This window comes from Marmota monax, unplaced genomic scaffold (genome assembly GCF_021218885.2).
Source record: "Marmota monax isolate L192 unplaced genomic scaffold, Marmota_monax_Labrador192_F-V1.1 WCK01_AAM20220418_F8-fsc00368, whole genome shotgun sequence".
NCBI lineage: Eukaryota > Metazoa > Chordata > Mammalia > Rodentia > Sciuridae > Marmota > Marmota monax.
Window position 1 is genome coordinate 113036 of NW_026695118.1, and position 19243 is coordinate 132278.

The 19243-nt window shown below is 60.6% G+C and overlaps 1 protein-coding gene across 3 annotated transcripts; it reads right to left on the minus strand.

The window, feature by feature from the left end:
• Nucleotides 1–2089: 2089 nt before the first annotated feature.
• Tmem184a (transmembrane protein 184A) lies at nt 2090–15809 on the minus strand. Of its 3 annotated transcripts, XM_046428153.2 has the most exons (11): nt 15638–15809; nt 11608–11723; nt 11119–11181; nt 9314–9541; nt 5907–6072; nt 5572–5662; nt 5404–5479; nt 5012–5103; nt 4215–4384; nt 3425–3619; nt 2090–2943 (listed from the first exon to the last, which is right to left on the minus strand). In XM_046428153.2, exons 4-11 carry the CDS (start codon nt 9539–9541, stop codon nt 2684–2686), a joined length of 1278 nt encoding a protein of 425 aa, XP_046284109.1. In that variant the 5' UTR covers nt 11119–11181; nt 11608–11723; nt 15638–15809; the 3' UTR covers nt 2090–2683. The 3 variants fall into 3 exon arrangements, with proteins under 3 accessions (XP_046284109.1, XP_046284108.1, XP_046284107.1); XM_046428152.2 differs by lacking the exon at nt 11608–11723; XM_046428151.2 differs by lacking the exons at nt 11119–11181; nt 11608–11723; nt 15638–15809 and adding an exon at nt 10280–10490.
• Between the last annotated feature and the right edge of the window lie 3434 nt (nt 15810–19243).

The window sequence follows — 19243 nt, forward strand, 5'->3', positions numbered from 1 at the left end:
CTGCTTCCTAGAGGTTCCAACCACCAGTATGCCTTCCTCTGGCCTGTGCTGACCAGGAGTGGACGTTAGAACTTCAGAGTGTGTCTGATCCGGTGGGGGTTGTGTCTGTGGGACCACAGTGAGGTTTCGATACCAGGAATGGCAATAATGGAGCCCCAGCTAAGCCAGACTTCATTGCAGTGGCGCTGGGGGCCCAGAATTATGGCCCAGGCTCTTGGAGGCAGCAGGTGGACAGGGAAGCTGTGAAAGTAGACACTGTCCCCAGCCCACACCAGGCCAGCCTTTCCCAGAAAGGAGACTCCCCCCAGGCAGGGTAGCCATGCAGAGCCAGAAAGGAAGCCACCCCACCCCACCCCCCGGCCACCCAGCCCAGACCAGGCCTCCCTTCCCTCTCATGTGGTCCCTGGGGACTTTCAGCTGGGCCATTTCACAGATGGGAGTACTGAGGCCAAGGCAAGTTAGGTAACTTGGCAGAGCGCTGGGCAGGCAAGCCAGTTCCTGCCTGCCAAGCAGCCGCTCCCTCTGCCCCGTGGGAGCTGTAACTGGGGCTCCCTCTTCATCAGCCCTAATGAGACTGAAGCCACTCAGCTGCTCTCCTCCCTTCCCTCAGGAGACGAGTGGAGCTCAGCCTGAGGGCTCCTTTTAAGTCACTCACAGCAGTGTTCTACTGCCTGTGGCGTGAGTCGGTGCCGTGTTCAACCCGCATGGCCTTATTTGCTGTCTTGTTGGAAGGAAGGAGGGCCCGTCGCAGTTGGAGGAGCAGGGAGAGTGGACTTCCGTGTAGTCACCCCTCGCCAGCTGTGACCTCAGGTAACTTGCGGGACCTCTCTGGGCTTACCTTCCCTGGCTGTCACGAGGGTTGTCTATGTGGGCTCCTGGCACATGGGGGTACTGTCCAGAGAAAGATTGTGCCCCGAGCCACATGGTTCTGGGCTTGCAGGAGGGAACCATTGCCTACTTTTCCTCTGCACATGGCTCCAGGTACCTCAGACCAGAGGACGCCTCTCTGAGGCAGGGTTGGCGTGAGCCAGCCCCCTGCTGACCAGGCACCTGCCGGGCCTGGCATCAAGCTTGCCCAGGGTCTCTTTGGTTGGCAGGCCTCTGGGGAGAGCTGAGCCCCCTCTCAACCTCGTAGATGGAGTGGAATGCTGAGGGCCTCCTGATGGGTGTGCCAGCTGCAGAGGGCATGATAAGATGGCGGGTGAGGGTGGTTCTTCCCAGCTGGCTGCAAGGAGGAGCCTGGCCTATCTTATCAGCAGTCCTGCTAAGCCAGAAGCCACTGGCCTTGAGTTCCCTTGTCCCTAGGCCCAGGGATCAAGAAGGCAGGGGAGTGGCCCTTGACTCTGACACTGCTCTGCACAGCTGGTCTCCAAGATCCTGGGCACATTGCCCTCTTCTTCCCATGACTGTGGGAGTGGGCAGCCAGGTGGACTGGTCACTCAGTGGTCACATTAGGTGGCAGGAGCTGTGGCCTCTGGGTAGCTGTGGCCTCTCCCTGGCCAGTAGCCCTGGATCCCCATACCCTTTCCTGAGCCTCCTTGGCTTTGCCCCCCAGTACTGCAGGATCCAGATTTTTGCCCCTGTGGGTCCCTCTGCCTGCAATGCCTCATGGGAAGACATCCCTCCTGCCAAGGCCCAGTGCAGGCCCTCCACAAGGTCCCCCTAGTCCCCTACTTTGCTTTCTCCATGTTTGCAAGGCCTCGGAGCCCGTCAGCTGAGGCAGGGCCTGTCAGGCTCGGCTCTGTGCGTCCTGGGCAGGCAGGAAAGAGGAAGGGAGAGGACGCTCCCAGGCCTGAGTCCCTGTGCCTGGTGCTCTGGGCTGTTACAGGGTGGGGCCAGCAGGAGCTCCATTTTATGGAGGACAGTAAGGCTCAGAGGGAGGGGACTGCCCTGGCTCCCTAGAAACCGGAACTGGGTTCCATCTCAGAAGCCGAGCTCTCTGGCCTGCACTGCTCTGAGTGACGCCTTGGGCGGCCGCCCTGGGCAATAAGAACCAAGACCCTTCCTGACACCCAGCCCAGGACAGTGGGCCCCGTTGGACCACCCCACCCCTTGGTACTGACTGCAGGAACAGAAGGCAAACAGGCCATTACAAATCCACGGCATTTATCTATAAATAAGGGCGAGTCACTGGCAAGTCCTCACGGTTCCATCGATGGCCGGAGTGCCCTGGTATGGGGACCTTGCTGGAGCTCCCCGTGGCTGCAGTGTGGAGGGCAGCATGAGCCTTCCTCATGTGCTCAAGATGGCCACAGCGGGCACAGGCCCTCAGCTCTGTCTCCTCTGCTGTCCCAGGCTGCCCAGCTGTCCCCTGGCCATCTCTTCCTACAGCTGCCTGGGGGCATCTGACCATCCATCTATCTGCCTGTCACGTGGAAGGAGCAGCCAACTTGCAACTCCCCTGGGACCTCTGTAGCCAAAGCCTCAGTGGTCATATTAGTATCCTGCCCCACATTGGCTACCCTGCAGGTGACGTCCAGGTCATCCCAGTAGGTCCTCAGGCTTGTCCAATTTGTCCAGGTGTCTTCTCCCAGGGAAGAGAGCCCACCCCTCACACTGATTCTTGGGCTGAGTGTGGAGGCTGCACCTTTGGCAAGAAGGTCGGTAGGTGGGGGGGTCTGTCCTTTCCCTGAGGCCTGAGCAGCCTGGATCCCCAGTCAGGCCCTGGAGACCCCGAGTGCCCCTACAGGTCTTCTGAAGGGATCAGCATGCGCTTCTCCAGGTTTCGGCTCTTCCTACCCCTGTCAGAGCCACTAGCAGAGCAGGGGTGGGTGCCAGGTGAGGGGTGTCCACCTTGGCCAGGCCCCGGGGCCTCCTGTGTGGCCTGCTGTGTGTACTGTTGGTAGGCAGGGGAGAAGTTGTGGATAGCATCCTGCACGATGTCCTGAGGGCTGATGGTCTCCTTGAGGCCACTGGAGATGCTCTGCATGGGCGCTGGGGGAGCTGGGGGGACACAGCATGTGGGCTGGGGCAAGGGGCCCCCTGCCAGATCTCCCACTGTATGCCCAGCCCTGGGATCCTGCCTATCCAGGGCCTGGCCTTGTTCAGCAGAGGGTGACCAGGACTCCTGAGGCCAGCCCAGCTCCTCCTCAGTCTTGGCGCTGGGGCCTGTCCCTGTAGACACCCTCCTGCCAGGGGTCCCAGTCCCTGTAGTTTCTGAGGGGCTCTGGGGGATGCTCTGGGCTGGCCTGGTGGGAGTCCTTCACACTCTGCTTTTCACTGACCAGTGGGAGCCAGCCCCACCCCTCAGGAGGCACACCCCCAACACCAAAGGACCCGCAGGCCATGGTGCTAGTCCAGCCCCATTTCCCTGAGAGCTGGAAGCGGCTGCCTGCCTGGCTCAGCCAGCAAGGGACATCGCCCTGTCTAGCCAGTGGACTGTGGCCGTGATGTTCCCGGGCCCGGCCGGCAGGGCCTGGCTTACCTGGCGAGTCCTTCTTCTCTGAGTACACCTGGCAGGTGAAGGCGTACCGCAGCGCGAGGGAGGCGAAGAGCATCTCAATGCAGATGAGGAAGTTCTGGTAGCCAGCGGCCAGCGTGCCAGCCCCCACCCTGGTGCCATCGATGGCCTGGACCTCAGGGATAGCCCCACACCTCTCTAGGATGGCCAGCAGCATCCCTGGGGGTGAAGGTAGCCACTCAGGCACCAGCCCTGGTCAGGAGGCTGGGCACGGCTGACACTAGCCAAGGCTCCCACTGGTGACTGGCCAAGGGTCCTGAGGGACCAGCTTGGGGTTGACAGGGTCTTGGGGGTGTCAGGCATCCCTTCCACTGGGAATGGCTGAGTGGAGAGGGGCTGGGCACCCTGAAGGTCGGGGTTCCTGTGTGCATGCCCCATGTCCAGCCCCAGGCCTGGCGTCTCCCCAGCTCCTACAGTGTGCAGCCGCTGGAGACCCCGTGGCCATCCTCCTCCAAAGCAGGGACCAAGTACCCACAGGGGGCCTGCCCAGGCACCCCGCAGGGCCCAGGAAGCTTCTTTGTGGCCTCCACCTGCAGCCCCCGGGACTTCCCTCCACCAGCGCCCAGGACAGACCGGCGGGGTGACCTCTCTCGTCCTGTGCCTGGGCTCTGCCAGCTCAGCACGGGCAGCTCAGTCACTACTCTGAGCTACAAGTGGGAGGACAGGGCACGGAGGCCTGGGACAGAGGTGCGGTTGGAACCCAGTTCCTGGGACTGCAGCCCGGCCTGGGCACTGCCACCCGCGGTCCACACACCCTGCCAGAAGGACAGGAAGATGACGGCCTTGATGGTGAGGAACTTGAGGACCGGCTCGAAGGGCCGCAGCAGCTCCCGGGTGGCGAAGTAGAAGAGGAACAGGGCGTAGAGGGCCAGGCTGACGGAGGCATTGTAGACCAGGGTCACGTACAGGTAGCCACTGCGGACACTGCGCGGAGAGCCGCTGCTCAGCTGTGCTGCCACCCCTGATCCTGGCCCCCCCACCTGGGTCCTCCCTCCAGGGCTCGCAGACAGCACTGAGGGGTATAGGCCTCCGGGGAGCCTCCTGCAGGGCGGGCAAAGTGGTGGCCCTTCTTCCTGCCCCTCCTGCATGTCCATGTCCCCACTCCCTGTCAGAAAGCCACCTCCATGACCGTCAGCTATCTGGCCACAGCCTTAGGAGTGAGTCCTTCTGCTGTGGACACGGAAGTGTGCATGTGTGTGCTCGAGTACCCGTGTGTGCGTGTGAGGGTGCGTGTGTTGGTGGGTGGCGGGTGTGAGCCAGGCCAGGGCTCCTTCCCGAGCACGCCGTGGTCGCCAGCCTGTGCTCTGCTCAACAGCAGTAGGTGCGTTTGGCTCCTGGCCTGTGAGTCCTCACACCCAACCCTTGTCTTCCTTGGATCCACTGCAGACAGGGAGTCGGGGGCTGCCTGGGGTCCCCATGTGTGACAAGGCCAGCTCCTCCCTGGCGGTCTCCATGAGGAGGGGGCAGGTGGGCGAGGACAGGGCCCTTCCTGAGCCGTGCTGAGCCCCACCCCCAAAGGCCCCTGGGCTCTGGCTCCTGCACCTGCCCTACCTGAAGTCCCCATCACGGTATCTGCCAAAGGCTTGGAGGATGATGGTGGCCAAGGCCATGATGGGCTTCACCATGCAGAACTGCAGCGTGGCCTGGGGTGGGCAAGGGGCACTGGTGGGGGACAGCAGCTGGCTGTGAGCTAGCCCCCAACACAATAGCAGAGCCCCCCTGGGGCTCCACCAGCCACCTGTACCTTCCCATGGTCCCTCGACTTCTACCAGGAGCAGAAGTCTCTAGAGGGAAGGTCAATATCACTCTGTCGTAATAGATCCAAAATATATAAACGATACCAAATCAATGGCAGGGCGGCCTGAACCTGGCCATCGCTCCGGCTGGACGGCCAGGGAGTGGGCTGAGGGGCAGGAGGAGCCCACGAGTCGGATCCCACTTACCTGCTTGCAGAAGCGCAGGAACCCGATGGAGTAGGCCATGCCCCTCAGGCAGCAGGTACCGTAGACGCAGCTGGACCTGTGGAGAGGAGGTCAGAAGCACTGGGAGGACACGTCCCCAGCAGCGGCTGGGGCTGCCCTGTGCTGGGCCTCAGGTGGAGGTGGGCTTACTTGATGGGCTTGCCCCGGATCTCGGCCATGATGGCACTCTCGCCGCCCAGGTACTGGAAGCAGAGGCTCAGGAAGCTGTAAATAGCAAAGGCTGCAGGGCAGACGGAGGGGCCGGTATGAGCCCAGCCCACAGGAGCCCTGCCCACTCGGGCTCCGGCCAGCCCCACAGTCCTGGCCCAGACTGTCCCCTGAGCAGCAGTGGCTCAACCCCTCGCCCCCGGGGCCTGCACCTTGCCGTTCCAGGCCCACCAGCCCACCCTCCATCAAGGCTCCCTTGCCAGGGCCTGGCCACAGAGCCCTGGTGCCCAGGCCCAGACACGGGTCCTGAGCGTCACCTTCGTAGCAGTCCCGCACAGAGTCGAAGTAGACGTAGTACTCATGGCCTCCCAGGAGGAGCAGGCTGAGCCAGGAGTCGAAGGCATAGATGGGCACGATGAGCAGCAGGCGGATGATGTAGCGCTGCTCCTGGGGCACCGTGTAGGAGCGCAGGTGCAGGTAGATCTGGGCCGGAGCAGGAGGGTCAGGTGGTCGGCTGCCCCCGCCACCCCTGCCACCCAGGCTCCCTGAAGGAGGTGCGAGCAGTGGCAGAGCTCCCCTGGGCACCACCAGCCCCCTGTTCCTTCCCAGATCCCTGGACTTCTACCAGGAGCATTCTTAGGACAGGGGAAGGTCAATATTGCTCTGTCGTAATCAGATCCAAAATATATCAACTCTACCAATCAAATATGCACCTTATACATAGGCGTACATTAAATTTCTAATCACAACACCCACACACACGGTGCTACTGAATCCAGGGACACTCTACCACTGAGCTACATCCCAGCCCTTTTTATTTTTTATTTTGAGACAGTGTCTCACTAAGTTGCCAAGGTTGAACTTGAACTTGTGATCCTCCTTCCTCAGCCTCCTTAGTCACTGGGATTACAGGCATGTATTCCACTGCGCCCAGACAAAACCATACAGATTTTTAAACATATTATTTATTTCTTTTTTTGTACTGGGGATTGAACCCAGGGGCGCTGAGCCACTGAGCCTCATCCCCAGCCCCTTTTTATATTTTATTTAGAGACAAGGTCTCCCTGAGTTGCTTAGGGCCTCGCTAAGTTGCTGAGGCTGGCTTTGAACTTGTGATCCTCCTGTCTCAGCTTCCCGAGCTGCTGGGAATACAGGCATGTGTCACCGTGCCTGGCTAAATATGTTATTTTTAATTCACAAAGATTTTGGACTGGGGATATAACCCAGTGGTAGAGGCTCTGGGTTTCAATCCCAGGACCAAAAAAAAAAAAAAAACCCCAAAAAAAGTACATAATACTTATGTTGTTCGACCTATTTTAACAGACACGTACATTGTAGAGGCAAAAATCAAGCCCGTTGACATATTCCTTACCTCACATACCTATCATTTTTTGTGGTGAGGAAGTTTAAAATATTTTACAGTTTTTAAGCATGCAGCACATTTACAACCATTAGCTTGGGCACAAGCTAGGCCTGTTCTTGGTGAAACTTTGGCAATGGAGACACCCATTCATTCACTCTGCAAGAATTTCTTGAGCCTGGCTAAGTGTCAGATCCTGGGGAAGGGGAGGGAACAAGCCCTAGGCCCTGACATTGGAAGGATTTATACCCTTTAACTCCTCTAAGAATCTGTCCCTAGGAGCAAATCTACTCAAAAATAAAAATATCTGTGCACAAGGACATTCACCATAGCAATACATAAAAAGCGACTACTAGGAACCCACAAGGGAGGGCTGGGCTTCCCACACAGTGGAACAAGTCTGGGAAGGAATATTATAGAGGCAGTAAAAATATGCTCAGGGGCAAAGCAGTTGCCTCGCATGTGTGAGGCACTGGGTTCCATCCTCAGCACAACATAAAATTAAAATAGAGACACTGTGTGTCCATCTATTAAATATGCTCAGAACAGCATCCCATGGTGGATCATTCTGACAGGATGTGACACCTAAGAACCCTAATGACAAGACTCATGGAACCTGATGGCGTCACGAATGCCTGGTAAAAATAGAAGGAAATTCACCCAGTTTCTTATCCCCGGTAGAAACTGTGGTGAGTATGGTTTCTACTTTTAAATCTTCCTGGATTTTCCATGTCTTCTATGAGGACGTGCAAGACAGGGACCAGGTCTTGAAGAGGAAGTGGGGCGCCCGATGCATGGCCCCCTTCCAGGGTGCCACAGGGACTTCCTGGGGAGGTGCCCTGCGGGAGCGTGTGCAGAGCGTGCTTTGTGGAGGGGGCAGTGTGTACGGGGCCACAGGGTCAGGTGCGGGGAGTGAGGCCCGGCTGGCATCGGGCCCAGCTCCTTATCTGGCACCCTGTCCCCTGCTGGTGCAGTGGGAGGACCCGGCATGACCAGCTACCAGGAGACCTCTCCACGGTTGGCACTGCCCGTGACCTTGGCAAGCTGCTGTCCTCCTTGGCCTTGGTTTCCCTGTCTGTAAAGTGAGGGGTCAAGTCCTTCTCTGTCCAGTCGGGTCTAAAGGGACAGAGACTTAGGTGGGCCCGGCTGAGGCTTACGGCTGGGAGAGGGGAACAGGGCCTCAAGTGCAGCCCCAGGGCCCTCGTGAGTCCTGCGCAGGCTGTGTGGCCCCAGGACACGGGTGATAGCCACACATAGCTCAGCCACTTTCCCCTCCTGGAAACCCTCTCTGGTGGCCCTCCTCTGTGGCTCCAGACTCTGCACTGCCCCCTAGTATGTTGGTAGTGAGACCACACCTGGACACCCCCCACCAGCAGGTGGGGATCCTGCCTTGGAGGCCCCTGGGCAACCCTGCCCATCCACTCCCGCCCAGTGCTGGGGACCCCAGCTCCCCTCCCCTGACCAGCCCAGCCCTCACCTGGTGGTCAGGCCCTCCACACTCACCCCAGCCCAGGCAGCGCCCCCAGGCCACACAGGGCTCCTCCTACCCACGTTGCCTCTGCTCTGATTTCTGCACCTCCTTGTGTATCGGAGAGTGCCCAGGACCATCCTGTCCCCAACTGCCACCCCCCCATGCCCAGCCCCAGCTCGGGCACCACTTCCTGCCCAGCGACTCCCTGATCCTTCCTGGCTGATAGGCCCCACCAGTGCCCCCTCTCAGGGACGGTCCTGTCTCCCCCCTTGGTGACCGGCCAGGGGTGGTGCGTGGGACATGGTGTGGGAGTGTTGCTTTTCCAGGTTCCCGCAGCCGAGACTGAGCGGGAGTGGCCCCTCCAGGAAGCCTGCGCCCCCCAGTCAGGTTGAGGCCTGCTCCCCGCCCCCCAGTCTGGCTTCCCAGTCCCCTGTCCCCTGTCCCCTCCCAGATTCCTGCTTCCTCCTGAGGCTCCCTACAGAGCAAAGTCCAAACCATCTGCAGCCTTCTGGGGACGCCAAGACTCTGGAGAGAGAAGGCCTTTGCTCTTCTCAGAGCCTCCATGTTCCTGAATGGAAGTGACCCTGTTCCAGGGACCTCCGTGAGCAGGGCAGGGGCCCAGGAGATGGCCGGTGGTGCCCGGCCAGTACCCTGCCCCTGCTTTCAGTCCTCGAAGGCTCCTGTCCACCCCTTCTCCTGAGCCCGGGTCTGACATCTCCCTGAAGGTCCCTGGGCACTGTCCCTCTGGTCCAGCTGGGCCTCCCTCTCTAGTCCTCAGGGCCATCCCTTGAGATCCCATGATCCTGGAGTCAACCAGGAGGCCAGCCTGGGCTGTGCCCATGTCCCATGGAGACTGAGGTCCCCCAGGGAGGCTTGAAGGTGGAGCAGCTTACCTGGTGGCAGGTGATGAACAGGGCAGCCCACACGAAGATGCCGGAGATGCCTCGGGCCAGCGCCGTGGTGAGAAAGAGCCGGGGGGCCTCCTGGGAGCCGTTCCCCACGGGGTCCATCTGTGGCCCGGCTGGCAGCACGGGCATAGCCGGCCCGGGGCTGGGCAGCGGCCAGGTCAGGGACGCCAGGGGGACTCCGGCTGTTCCTAGCAATCCTGAGGCGCCACTCATCTGCACAGGCGGGAGGAGGCGGGGAGAAGGCCAAGGGCAGCCTCCAGTGGCAGTCGAGCCAGGAGGGCAGGGGGCGGGGCGGCTCTGCCAGGCTGTGCCCCCCCAGAGCCTCAGCCCTGGCATGGCAGGGTGTCAGTCTCTGCCCGGCCACCGTGCCCTGTACATTCCTGGCTTCCTGGGTGGAAGGGCCACCTATGGCCACCTGTGCTCTCTGGGATTTGGGTCTGACCGTCTCATCCATGACCCTGACCCTGGCAGCCCTTGGCACCTCGCTGCACGGGGCCTGAGGTTCCTTCCTGCGCAGGGCTCAGCTTCGCTGCCCCGAGCCCCCTTCAGTTTCCCTCAATGGGAAACTTTTCCACCCGGAGGCCTGGGCTTCCCGGGAGCCCACACTTGAGGGGCCAAACACTACTTCCACTCAGGTGTGGGAGGGGGACCCTCCCCTCCTGCCTGCCCCGGGTGGTTCTGGGAGAGGCCCAGAGGGCCCTGTGTCCAGCAGTGGGGAGTATGCCAGCCCTTGCCCCTGCCCTCCAGGTCCCTGCGACCTGCTGGAACATGTCCAGGTACCAGCATGACCAGGTGCCCCTGGCCACCCCCCACCTGCTCTCTGGCCCCGATGCCCTGCTCCTCAGTCTCCTAACAGGCTTCAGGGCACCTGGAACCTCCCTCTTTCCACCCGGCAGCCCGTGTGGCCTCCTCCCCACCCTCTGGCTGGCGGTCACAGGGCCCAGAGCTTACCTCCGCGGGCAGGAAGCTCTTTGGCCCGGCCCTGGGAGGCCTGGCCTCTGGGGAAGCCTGGCTGGTCATTTGTGTGACCATGCGGCCCCCTCTGGCAGCCTTGCAGGGATGGGGCAAGGCCGCTATGGGGAGTTCGTGCCAGGCCTGGCCTGGCAGGTGAGGCTTCACCTGCCCAGTGGCCCACCTGGTCTCCCAGCCAGGGGAGGGGCCAGGAGGAGGAGGGGCCAGGCCTGTCCCCTCCCCTGTGGACACTCTATCCTTCCTGGTTTGCTCAGGGCAGCTGGCTTCCAGGAACCCACCCGCCGGCCACCGGGTGCCCTCACCTGCCTGTGCCAGAGGCAGGTGGGAGGCGCTGCAGCGGACCCAGGCGCAGTGAGTGGCCCGGGCAGGGGAGGGAAGGAGTAGGGGACTCATGTCACAGGCTCCCTTTTGGGTGATAAAGTTCTAGAACTAGACAGAGACAGCGCTGAACTGTTCATGTAAAAAATGGGTGAACCATATCATCGGACTCCGTGAATTGTGGGTGCTTTGTGTTGTTGGGTGGCACTGGGGATTCACCCTAGGGGTGCTCTACCACTGAGCCACATCCTGACAAAGTCCCCTCCTTTTGGTGGTGGGGACAGAATCCAGGGACACTTTACCACTGAGCCACACCCCAGCCCTTTTCACGGTTCATTTTGACTCCGGGTCTCACTAAGTTGCTGAGGCTGCCCTGGAACGTGCCATCCTCCTGCCTCAGCCTCCATGTGCTGGGATCCCAGGTGCGCCCTGCCCCACACCACACGGCTGACCTTCTGGCTTTGGGGGAGGGGGCAGGGAACGGCACACAGGTCACTCACTGGTCCTTGCTGGGTCTGTCAGCGGGGCTGGAGGGCCGGTTCCTCATGCCACCTCTGGGTCTCCTGTGGCGATGCAGGCAAGTCTGTTACAAAGCGGCCCCTCTGCCTGTGCTTGGTGCTTCTGCCCTTCCCTGATGCCCTGGCAGATAGGACTGTAGACTGTCCCCCTTTGCAGGTGGGACCTGGGACTCAAGGGGCTCATCCGTGTGTCCGGGGCTTGGGGCTGAGGCCCACCAAGCCCTGAGAACCCCACCCAGTTTCCCTCCCCCTCCCCACGTCGGCCCACCTGGCACCCTGACTCCCAGGCCCCACGTTGGCCTGGCCCTGACAGCCCCTGCTTCTGCGGTGCTGGCCCAGGGCCCACTCCTGCCCAGGGCTCCTCTGAGCCCTGCCTGCCCCTGCCTGGGACCTTCTGCTCTAACTCCCTCTCGGTGTCCCTGTCCTGTGGTCTCAGGTATCACCTCTGGAAAGTGTCCCTCTGTCCCAGACCTTCCATGTGAAGTTTGCTGGCTTGTGTCTGTCTCCCGTAGGGTGGTGCCTCGGCCCCTAGCTGGTCCTGCCTTGGAGGTGGCCCTCAATTCCGGTCAGTGGTAATGGTCCAGGGGCTTTGAAGCATAAAGATTGATGTCGGGATACGGTCAGGGCTTATCCGACCCACTCGTGCTTCAGTGGGTGGAAACTGAGGCTCTGGCCCCTTCCTGTTTTGTTTACAGAGCCCAGCATGAGATGAGGCCTCAGGTCCTTCTCTAGGCTGACAGTGGGAAAGACTGAGTATACAGCAGGAAGCACTGTGGTCAGATAGCAGAAGCACTTTCCTGGCTGGAGTCAGAGGGCCAGGACGCTGAAGAGCCCTGGTTTTAAGGCCTGGAGTCTAGCCAGGCCAGGAACTTCCAAACCTCTACTCTTTCCTCAGAGGCAGATCTGGGGAAAGGGAGGTCTGGTGATCTCCAGGACACAGCTCTGCCAGCTGTAAGGCGTCAGCCTGAGATGCTCCTGGCCCTGAGGGTCACCGTCCTTGGGAAGCCCTTCAGTCATGGCTGCCCCCTCTCTGATGGTGGAGGCCAGGTGCAGTGTCCCTTCCAGATCATCCTCGGGGCTGCCCCACCTGATGTGCTCTGGTTTGGCCACTCCTCTGGGCAGGCCCCGAGAGCCCAGGCCTGGCTGCGGAACCCGTCCACTCCAGAACCTCTCGCGCACTCTGGGAATGGGCTTTGCTCATGTGACAGCCTCCCTTCCACCCAGGCCTGGGTCTTCTGTGTCCTCTACCCAGCCTTCCTCTCTGGCCTCCTGACAGAAGCACTTCCAGACACAGCCTGAGCCCTCAGCCCTTGTCCTGCCCTTGGCCTCTCTGTGAAGTGGGTGTCGTCCAAGGCTCGGTCAAGGTGGGAACTGGGTGAGTACCAGCCTGCCTGCCGCTCCTCGGGCGGCACCCACACCTGCTGCCTCACCTGCCCAGGCAGTTCCCATCGACACACCTCTGTGGTCCCCAAGTTCAAGCGGGGCCCAGGCACCCAACCCTTGCCCAACCGATTCCTGACCATCCAGCAGGCCACACCTGGGGTCCTGGGTATGCGTGGCAGCTCTGCCCCAGGTGGACACAGCGGGATACAAAGCACCCTTAGGCACCGGGCTCCGACCCACCTTCCAGCAGGGAAGGCCCTCTGCCCGGCCTCTCCCTGAGCTGGTGCTGCCCCCTGCTGGGAATCTGGGGGACTCCAGGGTCTTCCCAGCAGCGGGATTCCAAGCTCTCCACAGCCTGGACTGCAGCCCCTCCTCCCCCTGAGCTGGCCCCATCTTGTGCAAACTGAAAAATGCCCAGAGTGGGAAGGGTCGGGGTGTCCAGCCCGGCCCCATATCCCCTAGGAGGATGCTAGTCTCATGGCCCCAGGGAGTCTGCGGGGCCTGACTGGGGCCCTCCTTGCCCTGTGCAACCTCCGGGCAGCCAGCACACACTGGTGACTGCTTCATACTGAGACGTGGCCAGACCAGGGAATGGAGCCCTCAGGCTGTGGCTGGGCACCTGCCAGCACTGGGCAGCACCACACAGGGACCCTATGGAGAGCATGAATCTGTGAGCCGCACTTCACAGACGAGAAAAACGAGGCTTAAGGGAGTTGCTTCCTTGAAAAGGTCATAAGCCTAGAAGGGGGGATGAGTGGGGAGGGGTCCCCAGAGTACAGACCTGTCCCCTACTCTGGCCTCTGAGTCCAAGGCCTAGGCCTTTCCCTCACCCCTGCCCATCTCCACCGGGGCTGACCGGGGCTATGGTGGGAATCCATAGTCTTGCACAATGGCAGGCTTGCTGTCCCATGGCGAGGACTGCCTTAGTCCCCAGAGGGCAGGGGTGGTGACAGCCTAGAGCCCACAACCCTGTGCCCCTCCTGGCCAGGACTTCACCCCGCGTCCAGTAGCAGGTGTTTGCCTGGGGCCTGGAGGGGAAGGGCCACGGCCAGAACCTTCATGTCCCTGGGGCTCCACTCTGTCCCATAAACAGGTGGGTTGACCCCACTTCACTGCCCTGAGGACTGAGGCTGCGGGGGAGGGTGGTCTTGTTGGGAGCTCACCCGCCCCTGCCTCTTGGGCTGGTGACATCTGGCTGTAATGAAGGGAGGCAGCAGAGAAGCCTGGGACTGGGGGCTTTGGCCTGCCGTCCCTGCTAGGCCGGAGACAACCCTCCCTTGCCTGGCTCTGGGATCAGGGGAGGGCTCGTAACCACAAGGCTCTCCCTGGGGTCCAGACCCCCAGCAGAAGACGACATGCAAGGTGTGGCCTGTCCCCAGGTAGGTATCTGAGCAGGAGCCTGGTGAGAGGCTGACCGTCTTGCCTGCTCTCTCACCCGCTCTCTGGCTGGGTGAGGCTCTGCCCTGAGGCCAGTGTCAGCCCACACCACTCAAGAGAGGCGCTGGGCAGGCCAGGCCTGATTTCCCTGTCAGGGGGCTGGACACTGACCAAGCCCAAGGCAGCACAGACCTCTGACCACTGTTTACTGTGATCACGAGACCTGGCTGACCTGGCAAGCCCAGTGCCCGGGGAGGTTGCAGGGAGGCTGAGAAGCTGCTGGGCCTGTCCGTGCCTTGCTCCTGTCCCTTCTGTCTTGGCCCTGGCCGAGCTGCCTGCCCTTTGCCCGATGCCCCTGGCTCCTGGCCTGCTGCCCTGTTGCAGCCTGGTCTGCGACCTACCCCCTCCCCTTGTTTTCCTCCAGGGGAGGCTCAGATCCTGCCTTACCTCCCTCCCTCTGCACCAAGTTGCCCTCAGGCTCCAAGGCCACTTCCAGCAGCCAGGGAGTGAGTCCCCCCCAGTCCCCAGGTCCTGGGCCTGCTAATTAGTGTCTATACCTACTGCCCTGGGGCCTGGGGGCAGGGCAGCGGGACTCATCCCCACACATCAGCTCTCCCAGGCTAGGCCACAGGTCCTCGGGCTTCCCGCCTGCCACCATCCTGTTCTGGATGTCCAGGGAGGTGGCCACCAGCATTTGCCCTGGGCTTTTTTGTTTCAGTAGTGCCAGGGCAATGACCAAGCTAATGCCCACCCAGGGTGAGGCAGGATGGTGGCAGTCAAGGGCTCCTTGTTAGTCAAGGGCTCCGGGTGGCCAGGCCTGGGGTCAGAGGTAGGGGGCCTCTGGTTGAAAGGACTGGAGGAGGAGCTCAGTCTGGCTGTCCTCCAACCTGGGGACTCTGGAGCCACCTCTTCCCTCTCTCTGGGTCTCCTCCCAGGTCTCGTCCTGGGACCCTGTGACCCCAGCACACCTTTCCCCTCGTCCTCAACACGCAAGCAGCTCTGCCTCCTGGTGGCTAAGATGCTGTTCCTCACCTGAGACGGAGCAGCCCCCGGAGTCAGGACTGGCTATTCTTGGTGTCTGAGAAATTGAGTGAACCCTGGGCCAACCTGAGCCTCAGTTTCCCCTGGCAATCTGAACCCCCCCTGAATGGCCAGTGCACTCAAAGCGTGGACTCCTTGTGGTGACCACAGATTCCTGAAGGAGTGCCTGCCAGGCCAGCAGGGACCCAAGGCTCTGCTGGCCCACTGTTCACAGCCAGGTGAGGTGGGGGTGGCCTCTTGCTCCCAGCCAAGACACAGACTTGTCTCTGTGCCCACTGGCCCCAAATCTCAGGGGGTAGCATCTTGGGGACCCCACAAGGGCCTCCGACCTCATTCTGCCAGCTGGCCCACCCCTCCCTACACCTGTGCCCACTTCCACCCCTGGCCTTCAGCATCAGTCCCCAGAGAGCGCCTGCCAGGGCTTGCCTGGGCCTGCCACTGCCTCAAGGTGAGCTGCCAGCCTGGGTGTGACCAAAGGGCCCTTCCATCTGGATCGGGGCATGGCCCTACACCCTCTTTTTATCAGGTGACTTCCTGGGACAGTGAGGGGCCAGACTCTGGGGGAGAGCTGAGGCCGGAGCAGATGGCTACTCTCAGAATCTCAGGAGGGGGGTTTTCTCTAGGTACCCCCACCCCGAGGCCCCGGCCTGAACTCAGCCTCGCTGAGCGGCCCCACACCCACACCCGCACACCCACTCACCTCCCCTGGCTCCTAGCCGCCGGCAGGGCCCGTTGGGCAGGTCTGCAGCTTTGGATTTCCAGACAAGGGATACCCCCAGGCCTGGAGGGTGGCTGAAGGGGTGTCCCTCAGTGGCTGACACCCTCCTCACAGTAGCCGGGACAGCACGGGTCCCTATCACTGGCCTCTCAGAGCCCAGGCTCCTCCCAGCCTGGCTGGCCCTACCTGCCTGAGCAGCCTCTGCTGGGCCACACCCTGCTGGGGCCACACCCGTGGCCACCCCCAGCCCAGAATCTGGGACCAGCCATTTGCTCCTGTCCCATCCACCTGCTCCTCCCTCCTGCCCACAGGCCTGGGCCTTAGCGTTGCTGCCACCTGTGCCCATTTGTTTTGGCCATGGATTGAGTTATGTGTCCACTGCAACTCTCTGCCCAGGGCGTGGGTGGGTGGCGATGCCCATGTCACAGGTGCACTGAGGGTTCTAGTGACCAGTCCGTCCTCCTCTGGCCCTTCCCTCTGTCCATGCTGCTGCCTCTCTCCTTCTTTGGGCCTTTTACCCCTGAAGAGCCCGAGGGAGGCTCCGGACAGGCACTGACGCCCAGCTCTGGTCATGACCCCATTCCCACCCATTCACAGGACACCTGTGTCACAGCTGGCAGCCCTCTGTGGACTGAGAACCACAGTCCTCTGGCCTGGTGGACAGGGATGAGCTCGGGAAATGGGCGGGGAGGCCCTGGCGAGCTGGCTGGGAGGCCAAGTTAGAACTGGCCTCGGGGAGGTCGCTGCTGGGGCCCGAGCCTCAGTCTTCCCATCTGTGAAGTGACCTCAGTGCTCCTCCTCCAGCGGTGGCAGTGGGGCCAGAGAGCCTGCGTAGGGCCAGTGTTGTCCGAAGACCTCTTTCTTTTCCAGCTGTCCTGTTCCTCCTAGTGCCTCCCCCGGGCCTGTCTTGTACCGTCTCCAGCCCTGGCATGTGAGGGTGGCCTGTCCCCCGCCCTCCAGGCCTTCACAGCTGCTCTGGACAGGCTCATGGCCCCCTCCTGGGGCACTCGAAGGATTGTCCACAAGTTCTCAGGTGTAGCACCTGCCACATCCACCTCACCCTGGGCATTCTGGGCCCAAAGCACAGTTCTTATCAAAATGTCCCCAAACGTACTACCCTGTTTCTTGTTGCAAGGGCAAACTCTAAGTCACAGTGACAGTGTCTCTGCAGCCACTGTTACACTATACAGGCCCTGGACTACATCTCACCAGCTGCCCGTTCCAGTGGTGGACCAGGGCTCCTCTTCTGACTCCAACATCACTTCCTAGCTCTCAATGAACCAGATGAGGCCAGCTCCCCGCCTGGTCTGAGTCTCCTTGTGTGGGTTGTCTCAATTGGCTGTGAGGAACCCAGGACTCTGTCAAGCCCTGGACGAGCTACCTGAAATGATCAAGAACCACCACCCTCCTGGTTTTCCTGGCCTCCACGGTGCCCAGTACCCTTGGCTGAGCAGGGACACACTCCCCTGTCCACTGAGAGAACATGGCCTTTCAGAGACACCCTGAGGCGGCCCGCGGCATAGGCTTGCAGGAAATCTCCCCTGCTGCGTGTGCAGGGTTGGCGAATGAGCCCGATGTTCGTTATTTATGTTTGGCTGTAAATGGTTGGAAGCGTTAATTACAGCTGGATTGCTGGGTAAGCACCACCCGCAGCCTTTCCGTCTACAGGATGACAATTTCTGCCCAGCAGACAGCCCTGTTGTGGAAACTGCTGGCTCTCGAGATTGCCTCACTGGGCCAAAGCACTTTCCTGACTCCTGCAGCTGGGAGCAGAGGGGGGGCACACAGAAATCGAGGTCCACTGGGCCTCTCACCCAAGTCCAGCGTGCACTGGGTTCATCAGGCAGGGCGGAGCCGAGCGGAGCAGGAAGGTACTGGCTCAGGAGCTGAGGCATGAGGCTCAGACTGTATCTTAACAGCGACCAGACAGCTTTGGGCAGCTCCAAGTGACTCAGAGGTGCCATGGGGGACAGGGTGCAACCACGGGTCATCTCCAGCCCTGCTTCCAGGCAGGTAGCCTGGGGTCTAGCCGGCCAGAGGGCTGCCTTATCCCCAGAGAAGGTCTCAGTAACAACCTGATCTTCGTGGGCCTCAACTGTCTCCACTACCCACCTTCAAGGGTGGCCCCTGGGACCCAAATAGGCCCACGGTCTGCCTGGACCTGGCCCTTCAGAGGTCCTGAAAGAGGAAAATCGAACCAGAACCAGACAGGAGCCTGGAGGCAAAGCTGCCTGTGACATCCTTTTAAGCTGTGACTTAAAAGGAGCCAGAGTGGGGCTGGGGATGTGGCTCAAGCGGTAGCACGCTCGCCTGGCATGCGTGTGGCTCGGGTTCGATCCTCAGCACCACATACAAACAAAGATGTTGCGTCTGCCGAAAACTAAAAAAAAAAAAAAATATTTTAAAAAAAAAATTCTCTCTCTAAAAAAAAAAAAAAAGGAGCCAGAGTGCAAGTTACCAAGGGACCCGGTGACTAGGGAACAGTGGGGATCTGGGCGCCTGGCCTGGATTCAAATCCCAGCTTGTCATCAGGAGCAGCAATGTGACCTCTCCATGCTGTCTGCTACTGGTGGTGGAGTGGATGGCTGTGAGGGTGACAGGGTCACCAGCACAGGCCCTTGAGGGCCCAAATCAGAAAACTGAGGCTGCAGATGTGAACTCAGGCCAGGACTTGAGTCCTGTCCAGGTTGCGTCCCCAGATGTCAGGTAAGGAAAGCTGTGGTGCTTGGACAAAGCTGTCTAATTTGGGGATGATGCACTGAACAAGCACTGAACAAAGACTTCTGCCCCATGCTAGCTCTAAGACACCAATCTGATGATGCCAGGCCCTTGCTCTGGGTCAGGCTGAGTCTTCAAGGTGGGTTCTGGCCCCTCCCTCCCAGTCACCCCCCAGCCTCAGGGGTTCCTTACTCCCGCAGTGGTGACCCATGCCTGTCCTCCCTCTTCCCTTAGTCCACTCCTTTGTGGCCTGGAAGAGTTGTGGAGTCCAGGCACTGGGCTCCTGAAGGGAGGGGCCTGTGACAGGAAATGAAGAGGGAGGGGGCAGGGCAGGCTGTAGGGGCTGTCAGAAGGCCCACAGGAGGAGGCTGGCCTAAGCCATTGTCTGGGGAAGGCTGTAAAAAGCCACCTGGGAGTCCCTGGGCCAACAATGGTCACTGGGGTCCTGACTACCAGGGATGGTTTTACAGCCACAGGTGAGAGGTTGGGGCTGTCACGGGCCCTGGACCACTCTCACACTTCCTTCAGGAAATCTGTCAGGATCCCCACATTGACTCCCTGACTCTCCTTGAGTTCTGAGCTATCTTTGCCTACAGATTTTTTTGAATGTCTGCTGGGAAGACTAGGAGGGCAGACATAAAGGGTAACAGCATACAGCAGGCACTTGACCTGCTGAAGGAACAGCTTGTAGGCTACCAGTTTTCCTATCTTTACTTTTAGCACATTCACTTTCTAAATTTACCAGCAGTGAATCTGAACCCATCTACCCATTGCCTGTTCCTAGAGAAAGGTTCTAAAAGCAAGAAAACAGCAGGACCTTAGAGTATGCTGGTGCTCTCCTGTGATCCCAGCTACCCAGGAGGCTGAGGC

Bases quoted from the DNA above. Each gene is read 5' to 3' on its own strand.
- Tmem184a (XM_046428151.2), bottom strand. From the start codon at position 10,360: ATGGTCACACAAATGACCAGCCAGGCTTCCCCAGAGGCCAGGCCTCCC. The intron at 6,073-9,313 runs GTAAGCTGCTCC...GCTCCGGCCCAG, and splicing joins TGTTCATCACCTGCCACCAG to ATCTACCTGCACCTGCGCTC. The intron at 5,480-5,571 runs GTAAGCCCACCT...TCCTCTCCACAG, and splicing joins ATCCGGGGCAAGCCCATCAA to GTCCAGCTGCGTCTACGGTA.